We start from the raw sequence: 15,911 nt of genomic DNA, 5'->3' as shown, positions 1-15,911 counted from the left end.
TAGCGATAGGTATTTTCGATATTAAAGCTACTATAGTACATATGTAATATGCCTTAATTGGCTACCTATGTCGAATTTTAGCAGGTTGCGGAGTTGAGCTGGAAGTTAAGGGGATAGTATGAGCAAGATACTGTATCATACTGGTTTCCGATTGGCCCCGGCTGGGAATCTGGGTAAGGCGAGTGACGGATGGATAGGATCTGCATGTGTACTCCGAACTGTAGTCTATCCGTAGCATCTGCGACATGCATGATGGGTGCATGGGGAGAAACATACAAACGAGCTACAACGAAGCGAATGTCTATGCTGATACGACATCACATCAGCGCGTAATTGCTGTCAGCGCGCTATGGAAGCCACGACATGCTTCTCCTGTACCTATCGTGTGGAGGATAGATATCTACATGTCATGTACCGGTAGGCCATTAGGGAGACCGTGTTTCGTCTCAGGAATGAATTGAGACAGACTCCCATCCTGCAGATTTGTGTTGTGTACCTGTACATGGACGTGAACAGACTCAGCACCAACCCACGTGTTGAATGCACAGAACCTATATGTACAGTACAGTACCATGCAGATTGCCAACAATGAAACATCGCAGAGGCTAATAACTTACTGTATTGCAGCGCTATGCGATGGTGTAATACGCTGAGGGAACCCTCTGCTATTGCGGTAGAGAGGCAAGATCTGCGCCGCGGCGATCCGGAGGAACAATAGCTACCGATAGTAATAAACCGAGAGCCCGTCTTGGCATTCCTGGGTAGTGCCCCAATCAACGGGCAGAGGGGTTCTCTGACCTCGAAGGCGCCCGTATACCCGGATTTCCGTGCGCAGTGTGTTGCTCACTATGTGATACGCCGACGTGATGGCTACGGCTCTCTTAACTTCCCTACAGGTCTATACACTGGCAGTACTGCACTAGCTAAATGTAATATTACTTAAGTATAACTGGTGTTTGGTAGCGTGGTGTGTGGATAGGAAGTAAGTAGGGACTTACTATGTAGTTAATATACTCTACGCACGCCGCAGGGTAGGTGGCCAAACTGCGGCAATCGCATAATAACCCTGGACGGCCCGTATAACGTTGGCGGCCACGGGATCTGACGAATGGGACCAGGCAGATGGCGTCAAAGGAGATCAGATTCATAATGATTCATACGCCGTCAGCAACGGCCAAGACCCCCTCTTAGTGAATTTGTACATTTGACTTTGCCCACGATAACAATTCACTGTAGGTATTGCAAGAACATGTAGGGATCATCAACCAGATCGCTGGACGGTTTGAGTTTTATACCCTGTTCCCTTTCCTTCTTTCTCTCTCTGTTTGGTTAGTTTCTTTGTTCAGGATTCGCCCTTGATGATATGATGTATGAGGTGGTACACACAGTGGAGAGCTACAAACAGATGGGATAAGTATGTCGGTGCTGTTGTACAATGTAACTTGAAGTCCTCCTCTCTGATTGGTAGCATCACATAAGTCAACATTACTCATTATAAATCACTCTTGAGTGCGACATAGCGGACGTTCCTGACTCATGGCCGTAGGCGGGGAAATCCAGGGTACTTCACTAATCTGGCCGTAAGACTCTAGAGGAGAAAAAAAAAAGGAAGTAAAGAAAGATGAATGGTAGCGGGCTGTAGCGTGGTGTATGGGGGTGACTGTACGCCGGCAGTGTGGATGGTCTGGATCTATTCTAGAATGGTAAAAGTGCAGCCGTGTAGGAGTGGTAAGATGTTCCGACGCGATTCCAAATGTGACCTCAGCACCAACACCAGCTACTAGCGCCCGTTGATTGATAATCTACATCCCCTACTATCCTCTACCAAGACAACTAGAATGCTCCTTTACTGTGGCTACTAAGTAGGTTAGGTACATGTGCGAAATTGTGCCGAGGAACCCCTACATATCAGATAGACAGGGACCTCTTATGGTATGTACGTGTAGGCAGACTGACGACACGCTGCTAGTCTTTGGCAGCTTTCGGAGAATAACGACATCCGTCACTGCCATAATAATCTACGTCGTGTGTCGTATTAGATTGTATCGACCGGAGTAGTTGGTTCGCTTGTGATCATTTGGGCTACTACCATCTCACCTTAGTGTACCGTACCGTCTCCGTGGGGACCCCAAGAGCAGACCAAGAGGCAATATTCGGTATCATGGACAAGGAAGGATGCACGAGAGCGGGGACTACAAAATGACAAGACAGAAGAGGAACAGGGCGCGAGCGAGAAAAAATAATAATATCATTTGTAAGTTTTATCTCCGCCGCTCAATACCGATCAAGTGGGGGGAGGTTTCTGGCTTGGGTACGATTAACTCCCCGAATTCTTTGTTATACATACATAGCATTGGCCCTGCACCCCAAATCCTCCTCCGTTGTTGTTTTCGAACAATCTTGCCCTGCCCTGCCCTTCCTGCGCTCTATCTGTGCCTTGCTGGCCTAGAGCATTGTTGCGGCCTGGCTCAAGATACTAAGACATCGAGATACCGCGCCGCCCGTTTGTAAACTGGTTTCTTTCCTTCCTTTGCATGTCGGTTCGGCCGGTTTCTTATCACCGGAAGCTGGCCCCTAGCGCTTCATCGACCCGGTTCTGATTCTTAGCGTACAAGAAACGTGTCGCAATATTCACAGCATTTGGGATTCTTAGATACCCGAGGTAGTCGAAACAGCCGTTTTCATTAACTCACCAATATCGGTTAGGTTGTAGGGAATAGCCGGCCTGGAATCGATTCGGCTTGCTTGATCACGTCGTTACACAGTTCGGCCCGGCGAGGACTTAATACAGGCCCGTAAGCCACGTTCAACTCCGGACCGTTCGACATCGCCACTCAATTTACGCACCCTGCCCGGATCCGCTACAACATCGCGACCATGACCGAGGGAGTTAAGGGTCCCGTGGAGGGTTTGAGCGCCCCTGGAACAGGTCACAACCTGAACAACGATGCACAAACATCTCAGCGCCCGCCTTCATCAGCAACTTCAGTTCCCACCTCGGACTCTTCTGAAGAGCAACGGGAGAGAGCGCGGCAGAGTAATCCCAACGGGTTCTCTCGCATTCACTCAGGCATCTCAGTTGAGCAGGCTCAGGCCGACTTCGCGGAACTCCAGAGGGAAATTTCCGGCTTGTCGCGAGCTAGCCGAGTGAACAGCCATCACGCGGGTGACCCAGAAAAAGGAATGAAAGGCGACATCACCGGATCAGAAACTTCGGAAGAGGAATTTAATCTCGAAGAAGTCCTCCGTGGCGGCCTTAGCGCCGAGCAGGAAGCTGGCATTAAACCTAAACATATCGGCGTCTATTGGGATGGACTGACTGTCAAAGGTATGGGTGGCATGACCAACTATGTGCAGACATTTCCAGATGCGTTTATCAACTTTGTGGACTATTGGACACCCCTCAAGAACCTGCTGGGCTGGGGCCAACAAGGCGTCGAGGCCACCTTGCTAGACAACTTTCGGGGTGTCGTGAACCCAGGCGAAATGGTTCTTGTCCTGGGTCGTCCTGGGTCCGGATGTACTACGTTCCTCAAGTCTATTGCGAATCAGCGATGGGGCTACACTGGTGTCACAGGTGAGGTTTTATACGGTCCCTTCACCGACAAGGAGTTCAAGGAGTACCGCGGTGAAGCTGTATACAACCAAGAGGACGACATTCACCATGCCACTCTAAACGTGGAACAGACTTTGGGATTCGCTATCGACACCAAAGTCCCCAATAAGCTGCCCGCAGGCACTGACAAGGCCAAGTTCAAGAACGACGTCATCACTACACTTTTGAAGATGTTCAATATTGAGCACACTAGACACACTGTCGTGGGTGACGCCTTAGTTCGTGGTGTCTCGGGCGGTGAAAGGAAGCGTGTTTCAATCGCCGAGATGATGATTACCAATGCCTGTATCTTGTCATGGGATAACAGTACTCGTGGTCTGGACGCTAGTACCGCGCTGGATTTCGTCAAGTCTCTGCGAATCCAAACCAACCTGTACAAGACCTCAACTTTCGTATCCCTATACCAAGCTTCGGAGAATATCTATAGGCAATTCGACAAGGTACTAGTGATTGACTCGGGTAGGCAAGTGTACTTTGGCCCTGCGGCAGACGCGAGAGGTTACTTTGAGGGCCTAGGTTTTCTACCGCGTCCACGTCAAACGACACCAGATTACGTTACCGGATGTACCGACGAATTCGAACGTGCCTATTCAGATGGATATTCGCCCGCCAATGCGCCGCACAGCCCCGAAACTCTCGCTGAGGCTTTTGAAAAGTCTAAGTTCTCACAGCAATTAAGCGATGAGATGGCTGACTACAAAGCTCGCCTTGAAACTGAGACTGGAAAGCATGAAGACTTCCGCGTGGCGGTTCTGGAAAGCAAGCGTCGTGGAGCAAAACGATCAGTCTACAGCGTCGGGTTCCACCAACAAGTATGGGCGTTGATGAAGCGTCAATTCGCCCTGAAAATCCAAGACAAGCTGGGTCTCTCTCTCTCATGGCTCCGCAGTATCATCATTGCCATCGTCCTGGGAACTCTGTTTCTGAACCTCCAAGACACGTCCGGCAGTGCTTTCAGCAAAGGCGGTCTTCTCTTCATCTCGCTCTTGTTTAATGCTTTCCAGGCCTTTTCCGAACTCGGTTCAACGATGACGGGCCGGCCAATCGTCAATAAGCACAAAGCCTATGCCTTTCATCGGCCATCAGCCCTGTGGATTGCACAGATCTTTGTTGATACTGCCTTTTCTGCCGTACAAATCCTGGTCTTCTCCCTCATCGTGTACTTCTTGACTAATCTATCAAGAACGCCTGGCCATTTCTTCGTGTTCTACCTGCTCGTTTTGGTTGGAAATATTGCTATGACCCTATACTTCCGTATCATTGGATGTCTCAGCCCTGACTTCGATTACGCCATCAAGTTTGCCGTCGTCACTGTCACATTATTCATATTGACCTCCGGCTATCTGATTCAGTATCAGTCACAACAGGTCTGGCTCCGTTGGATATTTTGGATTAATGCGCTTGGTTTATCATTCGCGGGCTTGATGGCTAATGAATTCTCTGGTACCGAAATGACTTGCTCGGCTGAGTCGCTTATTCCATCTGGCCCTGGTTATGATGACATTCGATACCAAGTGTGCACCCTCGCTGGCTCCAAACCTGGAACCCAGACCGTTTTGGGCTCCGACTACATTACACAGGGATTTAGCTACCACCCTCAGGACTTGTGGCGAAACTTCGGCATTATCATAGCCATCATTGTTTTCTTCCTCATCATGAACGTCCTTCTTGGAGAATTGGTCAAGTACGGAATGGGAGGTAATCAAGCCAAAGTTTTCGCCAGACCAAATGCGGAGAGAACGGCACTGAACGAAGCGCTCAACAACAAGAAGCTCGCACGTCAAAAGTCGAAGACGACTGAGGAGAGCTCGGCTTTGAAGATCGAGTCTGAGAGCATCCTCACATGGGAAGACCTCAACTATGATGTACCTGTCCCTGGAGGTACTCGACGGCTCCTCAATAGCGTTTATGGCTACTGTAAACCCGGCGAACTCACTGCACTTATGGGTGCATCGGGAGCTGGTAAAACCACTCTTCTGGATGTATTGGCTTCTCGAAAGAACATCGGTGTTATTCACGGTGACGTTCTTGTTGACGGATCCAAGCCTGGTAAGGAATTTCAACGGTCGACCTCTTACGCTGAACAACTGGACATGCACGATCCCACCCAGACGGTTCGCGAGGCCCTGCGATTTTCAGCCGATCTCCGTCAAGCTTACGAAACCCCACAATCCGAGAAGTATGCCTACGTCGAGGAGATCATTGCGCTATTGGAAATGGAGCATATCGCAGATTGTATCATTGGTACCCCTGAGGCTGGTCTCACTGTCGAACAACGCAAGCGTGTCACTATCGGTGTTGAGCTGGCAGCTAAGCCGCAGCTACTTCTCTTCCTCGACGAGCCGACCTCTGGGCTCGACAGTCAAAGTGCTTTCAACATTGTCCGATTCTTGAAGAAGCTGGCTGCTGCCGGCCAGGCTATCCTCTGCACCATCCATCAGCCGAACGCAGCACTTTTCGAAAACTTCGACAGACTTCTCTTATTGCAGCGAGGTGGTCGTTGTGTGTATTTCGGTGACATCGGCAAGGATGCCCATGTTCTCCGTGATTACCTCGCCCGCCACGGCGCCGTTGCTGGCCCATCCGACAACATTGCTGAGTATATGCTGGAGGCTATTGGTGCTGGTAGCAGCGCGCGCGTGGGCAACAAGGACTGGGGTGATATCTGGAACGACAGCCCTGAACTGGCTAACGTCAAGGACAAGATCTCCCAGTTCAAGGAAGAGCGCAGAAAGGCCGCTGCTGAGATTGATCTCAGTTTGCAGAAGGAATTTGCTTCGCCGCTCTGGCACCAGATCAAGACTGTTGTCTATCGTACAAACGTCTCCTATTGGCGCTCTCCTAACTATCTCTTCACTCGCGTCTTCAACCACATTGTTATCGCTCTCCTAACGGGTCTGACATATCTACAGCTCGACGAGTCTCGGTCTTCACTGCAATACAAGGTCTTTGTCATGTTCCAGGTTACCGTTCTTCCCGCCTTGCTTCTGCCCCAGGTTGAGCTCATGTTCGTCATCAAGCGCGCCATCTTCTTCCGAGAACAGCTCAGCAAAATGTACAGCACCTTTACGTTCACTCTCAGCATGGTCCTGGCCGAGCTTCCATACTCTATCTTTTGCTCCGTCCTCTTTTTCCTGCCTCTCTACTTCATCCCTGGCTTCCAGTCGGAGGCCTCGCGTGCCGGTTACCAGTACTTCATGGTCCTTATCACCGAGCTGTTCGCCGTCTCGCTTGGTCAAGTGCTCGCCGCTATCTCGCCCTCAGCCTTCGTCTCGAGCCAGTATGATCCTTTCATCGTGATCACATTTGCCCTGTTCTGCGGTGTCACCATTCCTTATCCTCAGATGCCCGGTTTCTGGAAAGCCTGGCTATACCAGCTTGACCCCTTCACGCGTCTCATCAGCGGTACCATCACTACCGCCCTTCACGAGCTTCCCGTCAAGTGCACCAGCCGCGAGTTGAACGCCTTCGTCGCACCACCTGGAGAGACCTGCGGATCGTACATGGAGAAGTTCTTTGAGCTCGGCGCGGGATATCTCGTCAATAACGATACCTCTAACTGCGAGTACTGTGCCTACAAGAGCGGCGACCAGTTCTACCAGGCCTTCGAGTACACCTTCGACACTAGGTGGAGGGATCTCGGTATTTTCATTGCATTCGTGGCGAGCAACACAATTATCCTGTTCGTTGCTGTAAGTTCTTTTTGTATCCATGCTTTTCTAAGATATGTTCTGGGTTTTTACTAACTGTGTTACTTGGCAGACCCGCTTCTTGAACTGGAACAGACGATAAATCAACGCTATCGTCTTATCTAAGCTACAAAATATCACTAAAATATCCCGATCACTACTTCGGTGTATATTCCTAATAGAAAAAGAAAACGGACGAATGTACGGCCTTCACGCGGATAGTCTTGGTCCTTAGAGCAGAGCTTGGAGCGAGATTATTATTACACATTTTAGAACATAGACTGGCGTTGTTGGGATCTTCATTGTTTTTGGTACCTACGTACTTGACCGTCATGTCGAGTTGAGTTAGGGTAACCCCCGTACATAATTGATTTTGTTGCTACCTACCTATGTATGGATGGTGCACAATAGGATGACGAGGTCTGTGAGATATAGGGTGTAAGATTGAGTATTAGTAGATAGAGCTATAGCAAGCTTGATATTTAGTTGCGCTCGTTAAGTTTTGCTTCTATGTTGACGTGACTGAGCATTGATTGAAACCTCACTGGAAATACAGCCATCTCTGTTCTACAGGGACTATTAACATTTGCAAGTACGTGGCATTGCTGCCGCGGCGGATGGAAGTAGCCTTCAGCAACTGATAGCTTCAGCCCGTGTTGTAATTCAAGGCGACTTGAAAAAGAGTTGAGACACTGTACGTATGAACACCTAAAACCATCGTAGAAGCTTTATGAATATTCGCATTTCTCATATCTGAGATACAAAGTATTGCTCTTCGGATGCCCTGTGTACATGTCAGTCTGCTCAATGCCCCTGTCATCAACGATATAACTCGTATAATTAGAATAAATCGCTGCGATAGTGAGCTTCATATCTGGGTCACGTTAGTAGATAAAGAGCGATCAAAGGTGGATGTTACTAACTGTGCATGGCGAAGTTCGACCCTAGACACATTCTTCCGCCACTCGAGAACCCCCAGAACTGCCTGTTCGCAGCCTCGTTGGGTTTGTTAGCTAGCCACCGCGTGTAATCCCATTGCTCGGGACTCGGATAAGCTTCCTCGTCGCGGTGCAGGTTATACGCGGATGCGGATACGCGCGTGCCGCCGGGCACTAGGTATGGGCCTATCCGACTGGATGGGAACGGCACAACCCGTGGTTCGGGGCCACCGGCTGGTGCATAGCGACGCACGGTCTCTAGGATCATGGCATGGAGTTTAGGTAAACTGTGTAACTGCTTTGAATCCGGCATGTACATCCTGCCGCTTTTCATGACCATGTTTGGCTGCAGGGAGAGCAGCTCATTCCGCAGCTCGGCCTGGAGGTCGAGAGACTGTGATAGATGGTGCGAAAGATACGTCAAGGCTACGCCTGTGGTTTCCTGCCCGGCGAGCACGTGGTCGAAGACCTCGGAGGCAACGGAGAGTTCTGGATAGCGGATGGTAGTCGAAAGAAGAGGGGAAGCTTGTCCGTGAGTACTCTTCTCTTTGTCGTAGCCTGATAGAAGCGTCCGCACAACTACAGGGTCATTGGCAGGGTCCAGAGGCGCTCCCAACCCTTGGATGTCTCGCGTAGTAGCGTCGCTCAACTCTTTACACCACGCCTCAAGCTCCCGATTTGCCGCATCCACCCATCGCGGAGTCAGACTAATACCTAGATATCGCAGGACCTTTGAAAGACCGGGAAGCTCCTGCGCAAAGAACCCGTATCCCTTGCGCGTCGTGTATAGTTTAAGCCAACGCCTACGATAAGCTTCGTTCTCGATGAAATTAGCGCTGCGCCGAAAACCGAAGCAGTACGCCGAGATGAAATCCATAGCTACAGCACAGAAAAGCGAATGCACATCAATTCCGTGAGGCGCTTGACTTGGTGACAATGAATCTCCTAGTACAGGCATCAAGCTGGCATTGAGGATCTTATCTGCCTGAGCGGCTTGGGACACTGATGCGTTAATATACGACTTCGAATACACATGTGAGATCATGCGCTTTCTGAGTGAATGGGGTTTTGATTGCACAGAGGAGAAAGTGCAGGGGACTCTATGCGAGACTTAGTATTGCTCTACGTGTTCTATTCGACAAATCAAGGCCCGTCATTACCCAAAATTGTCAAACACAGAGTACCACGAGTGCTTGTCAAAACCGCCCTGATATATAACCCTGACGGCCTCGGGAGAAGTGACGCTCAGCTCACGGGGTCCGACGCGTATGATCTGGCCGTATTTTCTATGGGCGGCGTGTAACGTCCGGTTTTCCCTGCCACGGTATCGGGCGAGGAGAATCCAGGCATCTGAGATCGAACACGTCCAGTGTGGGGTGGGAATGCGAGCCAGAGGAGAGAAGAACAAGGGGCAGAGTATATAATGGTGTGCGGCGAGCAATGCCGCGATGAGGAGGGCGAGATGATACATAGTAATCACGAAGGAGAGACCTGGGGGGAAGTCGTTTGCGCAGCATGGGAATGAAGGCAGAATGTGTGTCTTGCTTACTTACCTAGATATCTATAGTAGACACCACCTGAGATGCGACATCGCTCTCGGCATCAACAGTCTCACAGGTTGGAGTAAGTTGGGAATTGAACGGCATTGCCTGATTGATTCCCTTATTCCATCCCAATCCTCATGTAACCAATTACACCTCCAGGAGCACCCCAGACTCCCCTAATACCCCAGATATATAAGTAGGTACCGGATGCAACATGGTACCATTCGCGGCATATATATACAGTAACACCATGTGCAGATATGTGTTCAGTGTTAAGTCTGCGCGATACTCTCTATGATACTACCTGTGTTTCTAAACCTCCCACATGACCTCATCTACTTTCTACTTAGTAACAAGCCATCGAGACTAGTTGATACGCCAAGGGAAATTGCATTAATCAAGATCATTTGTAATTATCGGGGCATGACGCAGAGACCGCTTGGCGTTTGCCGTCTTTGGTCGGTCATCTTGAAAAATAAGAGCCGACGCGAGAAAGTGTCTATAAAATGTGGTCAGCATTTATTTTCCTGGCTCGTGATAACCAGGCCACCGAAGCGTGTTACAATCCATGTCCTTGACAGTGTTTCATTTGGTTCGAACGTTGGCTCTCTTACTAGTTCTTTTTTCCCCTGTCACACTTGGTACGAAATGACTCACATGCGAAAACCATCCACTGTATTGCTTGCCGAATTTACATCTTGTTTCGCCAGGAGCTAGCAACGTCGTACTTATAAATGAAAACAAGACAGCTGCGGCGGTAGACAGTCACGGTTTCTTATACAACTATTTGTATATAACCAGGCGGTCTGTGACGTCTTTTTCACGTACAATATGGAGTCCTTATCGGCTCTTAACCTTAATCCTCCTAAACTCGATACATTGCCCACCGATATCCTGCTTATCATTTTGGGCTACTTGGACACGGCTCGGAGTATAGCCCACTTGGGTGCGACCTGTAAGGGACTATGCCAGCTCATTTCGGCTGAAGGTTGGCGCGTGTTTGTGAGGACCTGCTTCAGTAGTCTCAGGCTACCTGAGAGCAACTCTGCTGAAGAGTGGGCGCGTCTAGCACGCGTCCTCACCGCGCAGTCACGAGATTGGGATAGGCGAGCCTTCGTCTTCCATTCGCTCACACCGCCTGAAACGCGAGAGACCCGAAGACGCAATGACAGAAGACCTCAGACATCGCAGTCCATCCCAGGCAACATTATTGTCGATGCCCACCTACAGAGCCAAGGGCACTTTGACGAGGAGTTCGTGGCCTGGGGCGCTGGCGAAGATGTCGTCGCTCGTATTCAGCGAAAGAAGCGAAAGGGCCAAGCCACGTTAATATCTGAAGATTGGCATTTGTGTAAAGGCTCGGAAAATGGCTTTGTTGCGGGAAAGGGCGATACTACCAGTATATCAATTGTCAAAACAAGCCCTTTCGAAGATGGTAGAGATATGAGTGTCGTGGTCGGAAGGGCAAACGGTGATCTTCGCTTACTCTCAATGGATCACTCTACTTTCGGCCGCACATTGATGCGATTCCGCCCATCACCTGCTTCCCCTATTCACCAGCATGAGATACGAGCAGTTGACGTTGATAGCTCCAACATCATAGCAACCAGCACTAGAGAAAGTGTCTGGCTCTATCCTGCCCAGAACCATGACCAAGTACAGGTCAACGATACTGAAGATTTATTCATAGACCCGATCACTACGGCCTGTCTCAAAGACTCACAGCAGCTGTCCTCCTTTGAATTTATCCGCTCTATGAAAATCCTAAACAAAGAGACTCTTGCCGTGGCTTTGAACAGGAGCTTCGACCCGCTCCGTGTTCTCACTGTCACCCCGACCGGCTTGGACATCTCCAAACCAGCCCGGAACCTAGACGAACTTCCCTACATAGATGCAAGTCCTCGAACTGTGAGGGCACTTCTACCCGTAGATGTGAGGTCAATTGCGAGCGGATACGGGAATGTCATACTCAGCTCTTGGGATGATGGTACTATCCGGCTTCAAGACTTACGGACTCCGTCACCAGTGGACCAGATCTACCAGGATAACTTTGAAGTTGCCACTCCCATCAACGCGCTCATCTCTCACGGCCTCGAGAGGTTCGTTGCAGGCAGTGCGTACTCGCACATGCTGAAAATTTTCGACTTTCGTTGGCCTAGGGGGTATTATCACACCGACTCGTTGCCATGCACTAGCAGCCGGCCATATCCCACCCCCAGACCTCCGACCATCATTGACGAGCCCGAGTGTTATCACAGGCGGTCACTATGTAACCACCTGTTTGGCTACCGATGCCGATGGCACGCATTGTCGCGCCATGATTTCTACCGACCCAACTGTAACATCTACCTGCCATTTCGAAACTACGCGAGTTCGCCTATATACTCTTTAGCGAAGCCTTCGGATATTTCCCCTGTAGTCTACGCTGGGCTTTCCGGCTTGCTTGTCGAATTCGCACTGAAGAGCGACATGCATACTGCAACTGTCTCTAACCAACCCCCCCTTTATACTCGACAAACGGGCAAGGTCGCAGTCTTGGAAACAGGAGATGGCTCCCGTATTTTGGACGTCAGTAAATGTCAGCGCGTACCCGAGATACGTCGGCAGTCATTTAGCGGTATAGAGGGTGGCGGTATCACGGCGAGGAGACAGCATCGGCTTGACGAAGCTTTGCAGGATCCTCGCGAGTGGCAAGAATTCAAGGCTTCGCCTATATGAAAGTGACGAGTAGCGACCACTCCCTTGTCTATGAAGGCTACACAAGAGCGTCTCGGTAACGTCTCATAGTCACATACTTTCAGTTACGATAGAAACATGGCAAGGAAACCCCAACAACCAACAGCGAGCCTAGTTGCGCAATTTCATGTATAGAATCTTGGTCTTAGGCGAAACAAGGCAGCGTGGAATTGAGTTGAGACTTTGCTATCTGACAAGTGGTAAATGAGTGTCTCGTCATGCATCGCCATTCTCCCTTCCTTTCCTCCTGCTCCAGCATCCGGCCAACTGGCCTGTCCATCGAATCACACAGATATGGCGCAACCCCTTATTTCTTCTGGGTTTTGCTAGACCAGATAGGAGTTCCCTTGTACATGACCACGTTACCATCGTCCTACGGCACTTGAGTCAGTAATTACCGGAAGGAGTACGCGTTCAACACATATTTTAGGGCCATGGGAGGCGCAATGAGACTCGAAACCTGCCAAGGGGTGGTGGTGGTGGATGGCAGGATCAATGACTTCAAAGACTAACCTGGACCGCGATGATGCAAGTGCTGTCACCGGTAGGATTGGCTGTGTTGGTGTGCCAGATGGCTTTGCCGCTCATGTCGCTATACAGCAGGTTTTGGTCAGCGACGACGTACTGTCTCCCCTGTACCGTTCGCAACTAGCGATCGTCAAAAGGCGTCACGAGGGTACAGGATAAACTCACTAGATGCAAAGATTGCCGTCTCCTTGCATCTGGATGCCCTTAACGTTGTCCTTCTGCTCAGGAGTGTTCTGCCACTGGCATTTGCCTCCCCAGTAGATGGCGATCTTGCCATCCGCCTGCATTTTGAATTCGACAGAACCATCGTTGCTCCAGAGACTGTTGCCAGTGAGCAACCACTCTCCATTGCCAAGGGTGTTATGAGAAGGCATGGCGAATAAGTATAAAGAGTTACTAAGACTTGTGTAGATAGTCAAGTGTGTCTTGAGTGTCTGGGTATCTGGATGATGATGGATGATAGAACAATAGACTCTGTTGTCAAGAGAGGGTTGTCCTCTTTATATATCCTGCCGACTACTATTTGGACGGAGTGCATCTTTCCACTGCCTTCGGAATCTACCTTGTTTCATTCACATTGTGTCTCCCGGACTCATCCTCACCCTCCACGTCTCGCCCTGCACGCGCCCTTATCAGGCAACAACGCAAGCATTGGGTTTGCCTTCCCCGCTCGCAGCGGTATATCACAGCCGATCGCTTGAGCTCTAATCTCTTCTGTCTTGCCCGAGCTCGAGTCGAGACGCACGCCAATGCACGCACGCGGTACAATCCGTCGAATCCCACTGCTTCGATCTTTTATCGCTGCAGAGAACGCTTTCCATAGTGTCATTATGCGACATCCAGCTGGTCCACGGACGAAAGCCACTAGTGTGGCGTTGTCTAGATGCCCATGACGCGTCGATAGTTTCACAGCTGTTCTGATCTGGGTGCCGTTCAAAAAAGAATTTGTAATTAGACGGTTCACAGCGTGACCATATGTGAGCGTGCTACTCACGTTGTAAACAGATCGATGGAATTGCCCTCCCCCCGCCTCAACAGACACACGGAGTCTTGTCATCGTGGCTCTGCTCACAAGTTCCAAACGACATGTTCGTGAGCCAAGGACCCCGAAATATGCAAGAGAACCCGCTGGTAGGGGTGTCATGTTCTGCATCAAGATATGCATCATTGCGCTGCGCTTAGGATTTCGGGCAGATCTGGCTGCATCCGACTACCTACTCCGTCTCCGGCTCTTCCACGCGGCCGCTAGAGAGGCAACTTTAACCCCATTCAAACGTGGTGACAGCGGCTGCCGCGATGCTCGCTCTTGTCATACAACGCACTCGAACGGCCACCATCGTCATACGTAACACCCACCTCTTGAGTGACCAAATTGCAGATGTTTACGTGGCCCCTTCATGCACAATATAGAAAAGAGGAGTCGCTTGGGGTTCTCATAAGATGAAAACGTCTAGATTTGCAGTGTGCTTCTTTATTGCGGGGGACAGTCGTGCCATGCTGTGAGACCTAGTATTTTCACCGTTGCAGTCTTGGGGCACGAACACGTCATAAAATGTGCCGATATGAACGACGATGTGGTGTTTCTGCTCATGTTCGAAGAGGTACCGTGTGACGAACCAGATTCTCCGAGCGTCAATCAAAGAGTTCAGCGATCCCTTGTGACTGGGCGCACACCCGCAGATGAATCTAGTGTATCCTTGCTAGGGACCGGGCTGGACGATGAGCTTATGAAAGTACAGCTTTAAAGTGCATCTAAGATAGGTGCGTGAGGAGTAATATGATGTTGTCCAACCACTGCCCAGTGTTGTTTTTCTTATTCGAGTGCCGAGACGGCTGCATCGTGACAGCCGTCCGTATCTCAATACCTATCTCCAATTACGTTTGATTGAGGCGGGGGGGAAAGATGCGTCTCGAAAAAGGCACTTGGTAAGACATCAGTCAATTTGATTAACAGGCCGCATCTACTCATGTTACACCCTAGGTATTCCGCCGTAGTGAGCTCACCTTCAATTGGTCTTCAGCTAGTGTGCAAATGTTGTAATACAAGACTGAATATTGCAACATGCAGACGACAGCCATGACGCCGGGTCGTCAATTTATCTGGGCTGTTATGAGATCACCCTGTGAACAATCACATCAGACCATATTTGGTACCGACGCGCTGCAGCACCGCGGAAAAGCTGCAACGCCTCATCGACGTCGCAAGGCATGGAGCGTCTCGGGCCGATCCAATTGTGGCAAATATCATTCCCCATCGACTGGTCTAGGGCCGCCTCTTCACTTGCTTCCAAATATCACCGACTAGTAACCGTGGAAGATGGTATGCAGATGCGTAACTACTGCATTCGGTCAGGCTAAGTTGTATGCAGCTCGCCTATTTATTCTAGTGCTAGCTATACGTGAAGGATCCAGCAATATCAAGAGGTGTTCGTGTTGGCTATCCAGATAAAGACGAAATAGATGCGTCTACGTGTTGTCTGAGCAAGTATGGCTTAAACAATGTACTCCTCGTTAACCTGAATCTAGAAAAGTTTCTTACGATATAACTCCCAGGATGAATCCTGATGACCGAATATAGCGGAGAGCGCCTCATAGTATGTCATTGCCATGCTAAACTTCTAGCTTGATTGACAATTTCAGCTGTTCCAATGAATTGTACGTTCTGCTTCGTCTATATATCTAAATACAGTAAATGCCGATAGCCACACAAGTCATTGTAGAGACTTGAACAACTGCACCCAACGCATTGCCCAATAATACCAAAGCACACCCCCAAATGGCTGTATGGGTTACGATCCTTACGTAACGTGGTGCAGTATCAAGAACATCTTCATGCGCGTGTCAAAGGTGGGGGGGCCAA

The 15,911-nt window shown here is 49.9% G+C and overlaps 4 protein-coding genes across 4 annotated transcripts; 2 read left to right on the top strand and 2 right to left on the bottom strand.

Moving 5' to 3' along the window:
* Window positions 1–2,783: 2,783 nt before the first annotated feature.
* On the top strand, window positions 2,784–7,444 carry F5B22DRAFT_551352 (ABC-2 type transporter). Its single transcript, XM_047972960.1, has 2 exons — window positions 2,784–7,308; window positions 7,379–7,444. Exons 1-2 carry the CDS (start codon window positions 2,878–2,880, stop codon window positions 7,406–7,408), a joined length of 4,461 nt encoding a protein of 1,486 aa, XP_047825293.1. The 5' UTR covers window positions 2,784–2,877; the 3' UTR covers window positions 7,409–7,444.
* Window positions 7,445–7,805: 361 nt separating this feature from the next.
* On the bottom strand, window positions 7,806–10,081 carry F5B22DRAFT_629250 (cytochrome P450 3A12). The gene is made up of 3 exons (XM_047976469.1): window positions 9,404–10,081; window positions 8,229–9,343; window positions 7,806–8,179 (listed from the first exon to the last, which is right to left on the bottom strand). Exons 1-3 carry the CDS (start codon window positions 9,712–9,714, stop codon window positions 8,034–8,036), a joined length of 1,572 nt encoding a protein of 523 aa, XP_047825292.1. The 5' UTR covers window positions 9,715–10,081; the 3' UTR covers window positions 7,806–8,033.
* Window positions 10,082–10,491: 410 nt separating this feature from the next.
* Window positions 10,492–12,755, top strand: F5B22DRAFT_551282 (uncharacterized protein). The gene has a single exon (XM_047972959.1). It carries the CDS (start codon window positions 10,619–10,621, stop codon window positions 12,503–12,505), a length of 1,887 nt encoding a protein of 628 aa, XP_047825291.1. The 5' UTR covers window positions 10,492–10,618; the 3' UTR covers window positions 12,506–12,755.
* Window positions 12,756–12,830: 75 nt separating this feature from the next.
* Window positions 12,831–13,425, bottom strand: F5B22DRAFT_652111 (bulb-type lectin domain-containing protein; the record flags this gene model as incomplete). The annotated part of the gene is made up of 3 exons (XM_047979558.1): window positions 12,831–12,896; window positions 13,037–13,115; window positions 13,217–13,425. 3 exons carry the CDS (start codon window positions 13,423–13,425, stop codon window positions 12,831–12,833), a joined length of 354 nt encoding a protein of 117 aa, XP_047825290.1.
* Window positions 13,426–15,911: the final 2,486 nt, after the last annotated feature.

The sequence above is a fragment of the Xylaria bambusicola genome (genome assembly GCF_022495145.1).
Source record: "Xylaria bambusicola strain CBS 139988 unplaced genomic scaffold F5B22scaffold_81, whole genome shotgun sequence".
Classification (NCBI taxonomy): domain Eukaryota; kingdom Fungi; phylum Ascomycota; class Sordariomycetes; order Xylariales; family Xylariaceae; genus Xylaria; species Xylaria bambusicola.
Note: the sequence above shows the minus strand (reverse complement) of the source record. Positions and strands in the feature narration are given on the sequence as shown.

Bases quoted from the DNA above. Each gene is read 5' to 3' on its own strand.
- F5B22DRAFT_551352 (XM_047972960.1), top strand. From the start codon at position 2,878: ATGACCGAGGGAGTTAAGGGTCCCGTGGAGGGTTTGAGCGCCCCTGGA. The intron at 7,309-7,378 runs GTAAGTTCTTTT...GTTACTTGGCAG, and splicing joins CAATTATCCTGTTCGTTGCT to ACCCGCTTCTTGAACTGGAA.
- F5B22DRAFT_629250 (XM_047976469.1), bottom strand. From the start codon at position 9,714: ATGTATCATCTCGCCCTCCTCATCGCGGCATTGCTCGCCGCACACCAT. The intron at 9,344-9,403 runs GTAATGACGGGC...AGTCTCGCATAG, and splicing joins TCTGTGTTTGACAATTTTGG to AGTCCCCTGCACTTTCTCCT. The intron at 8,180-8,228 runs GTTAGTAACATC...AACGTGACCCAG, and splicing joins GTCGAACTTCGCCATGCACA to ATATGAAGCTCACTATCGCA.
- F5B22DRAFT_551282 (XM_047972959.1), top strand. From the start codon at position 10,619: ATGGAGTCCTTATCGGCTCTTAACCTTAATCCTCCTAAACTCGATACA.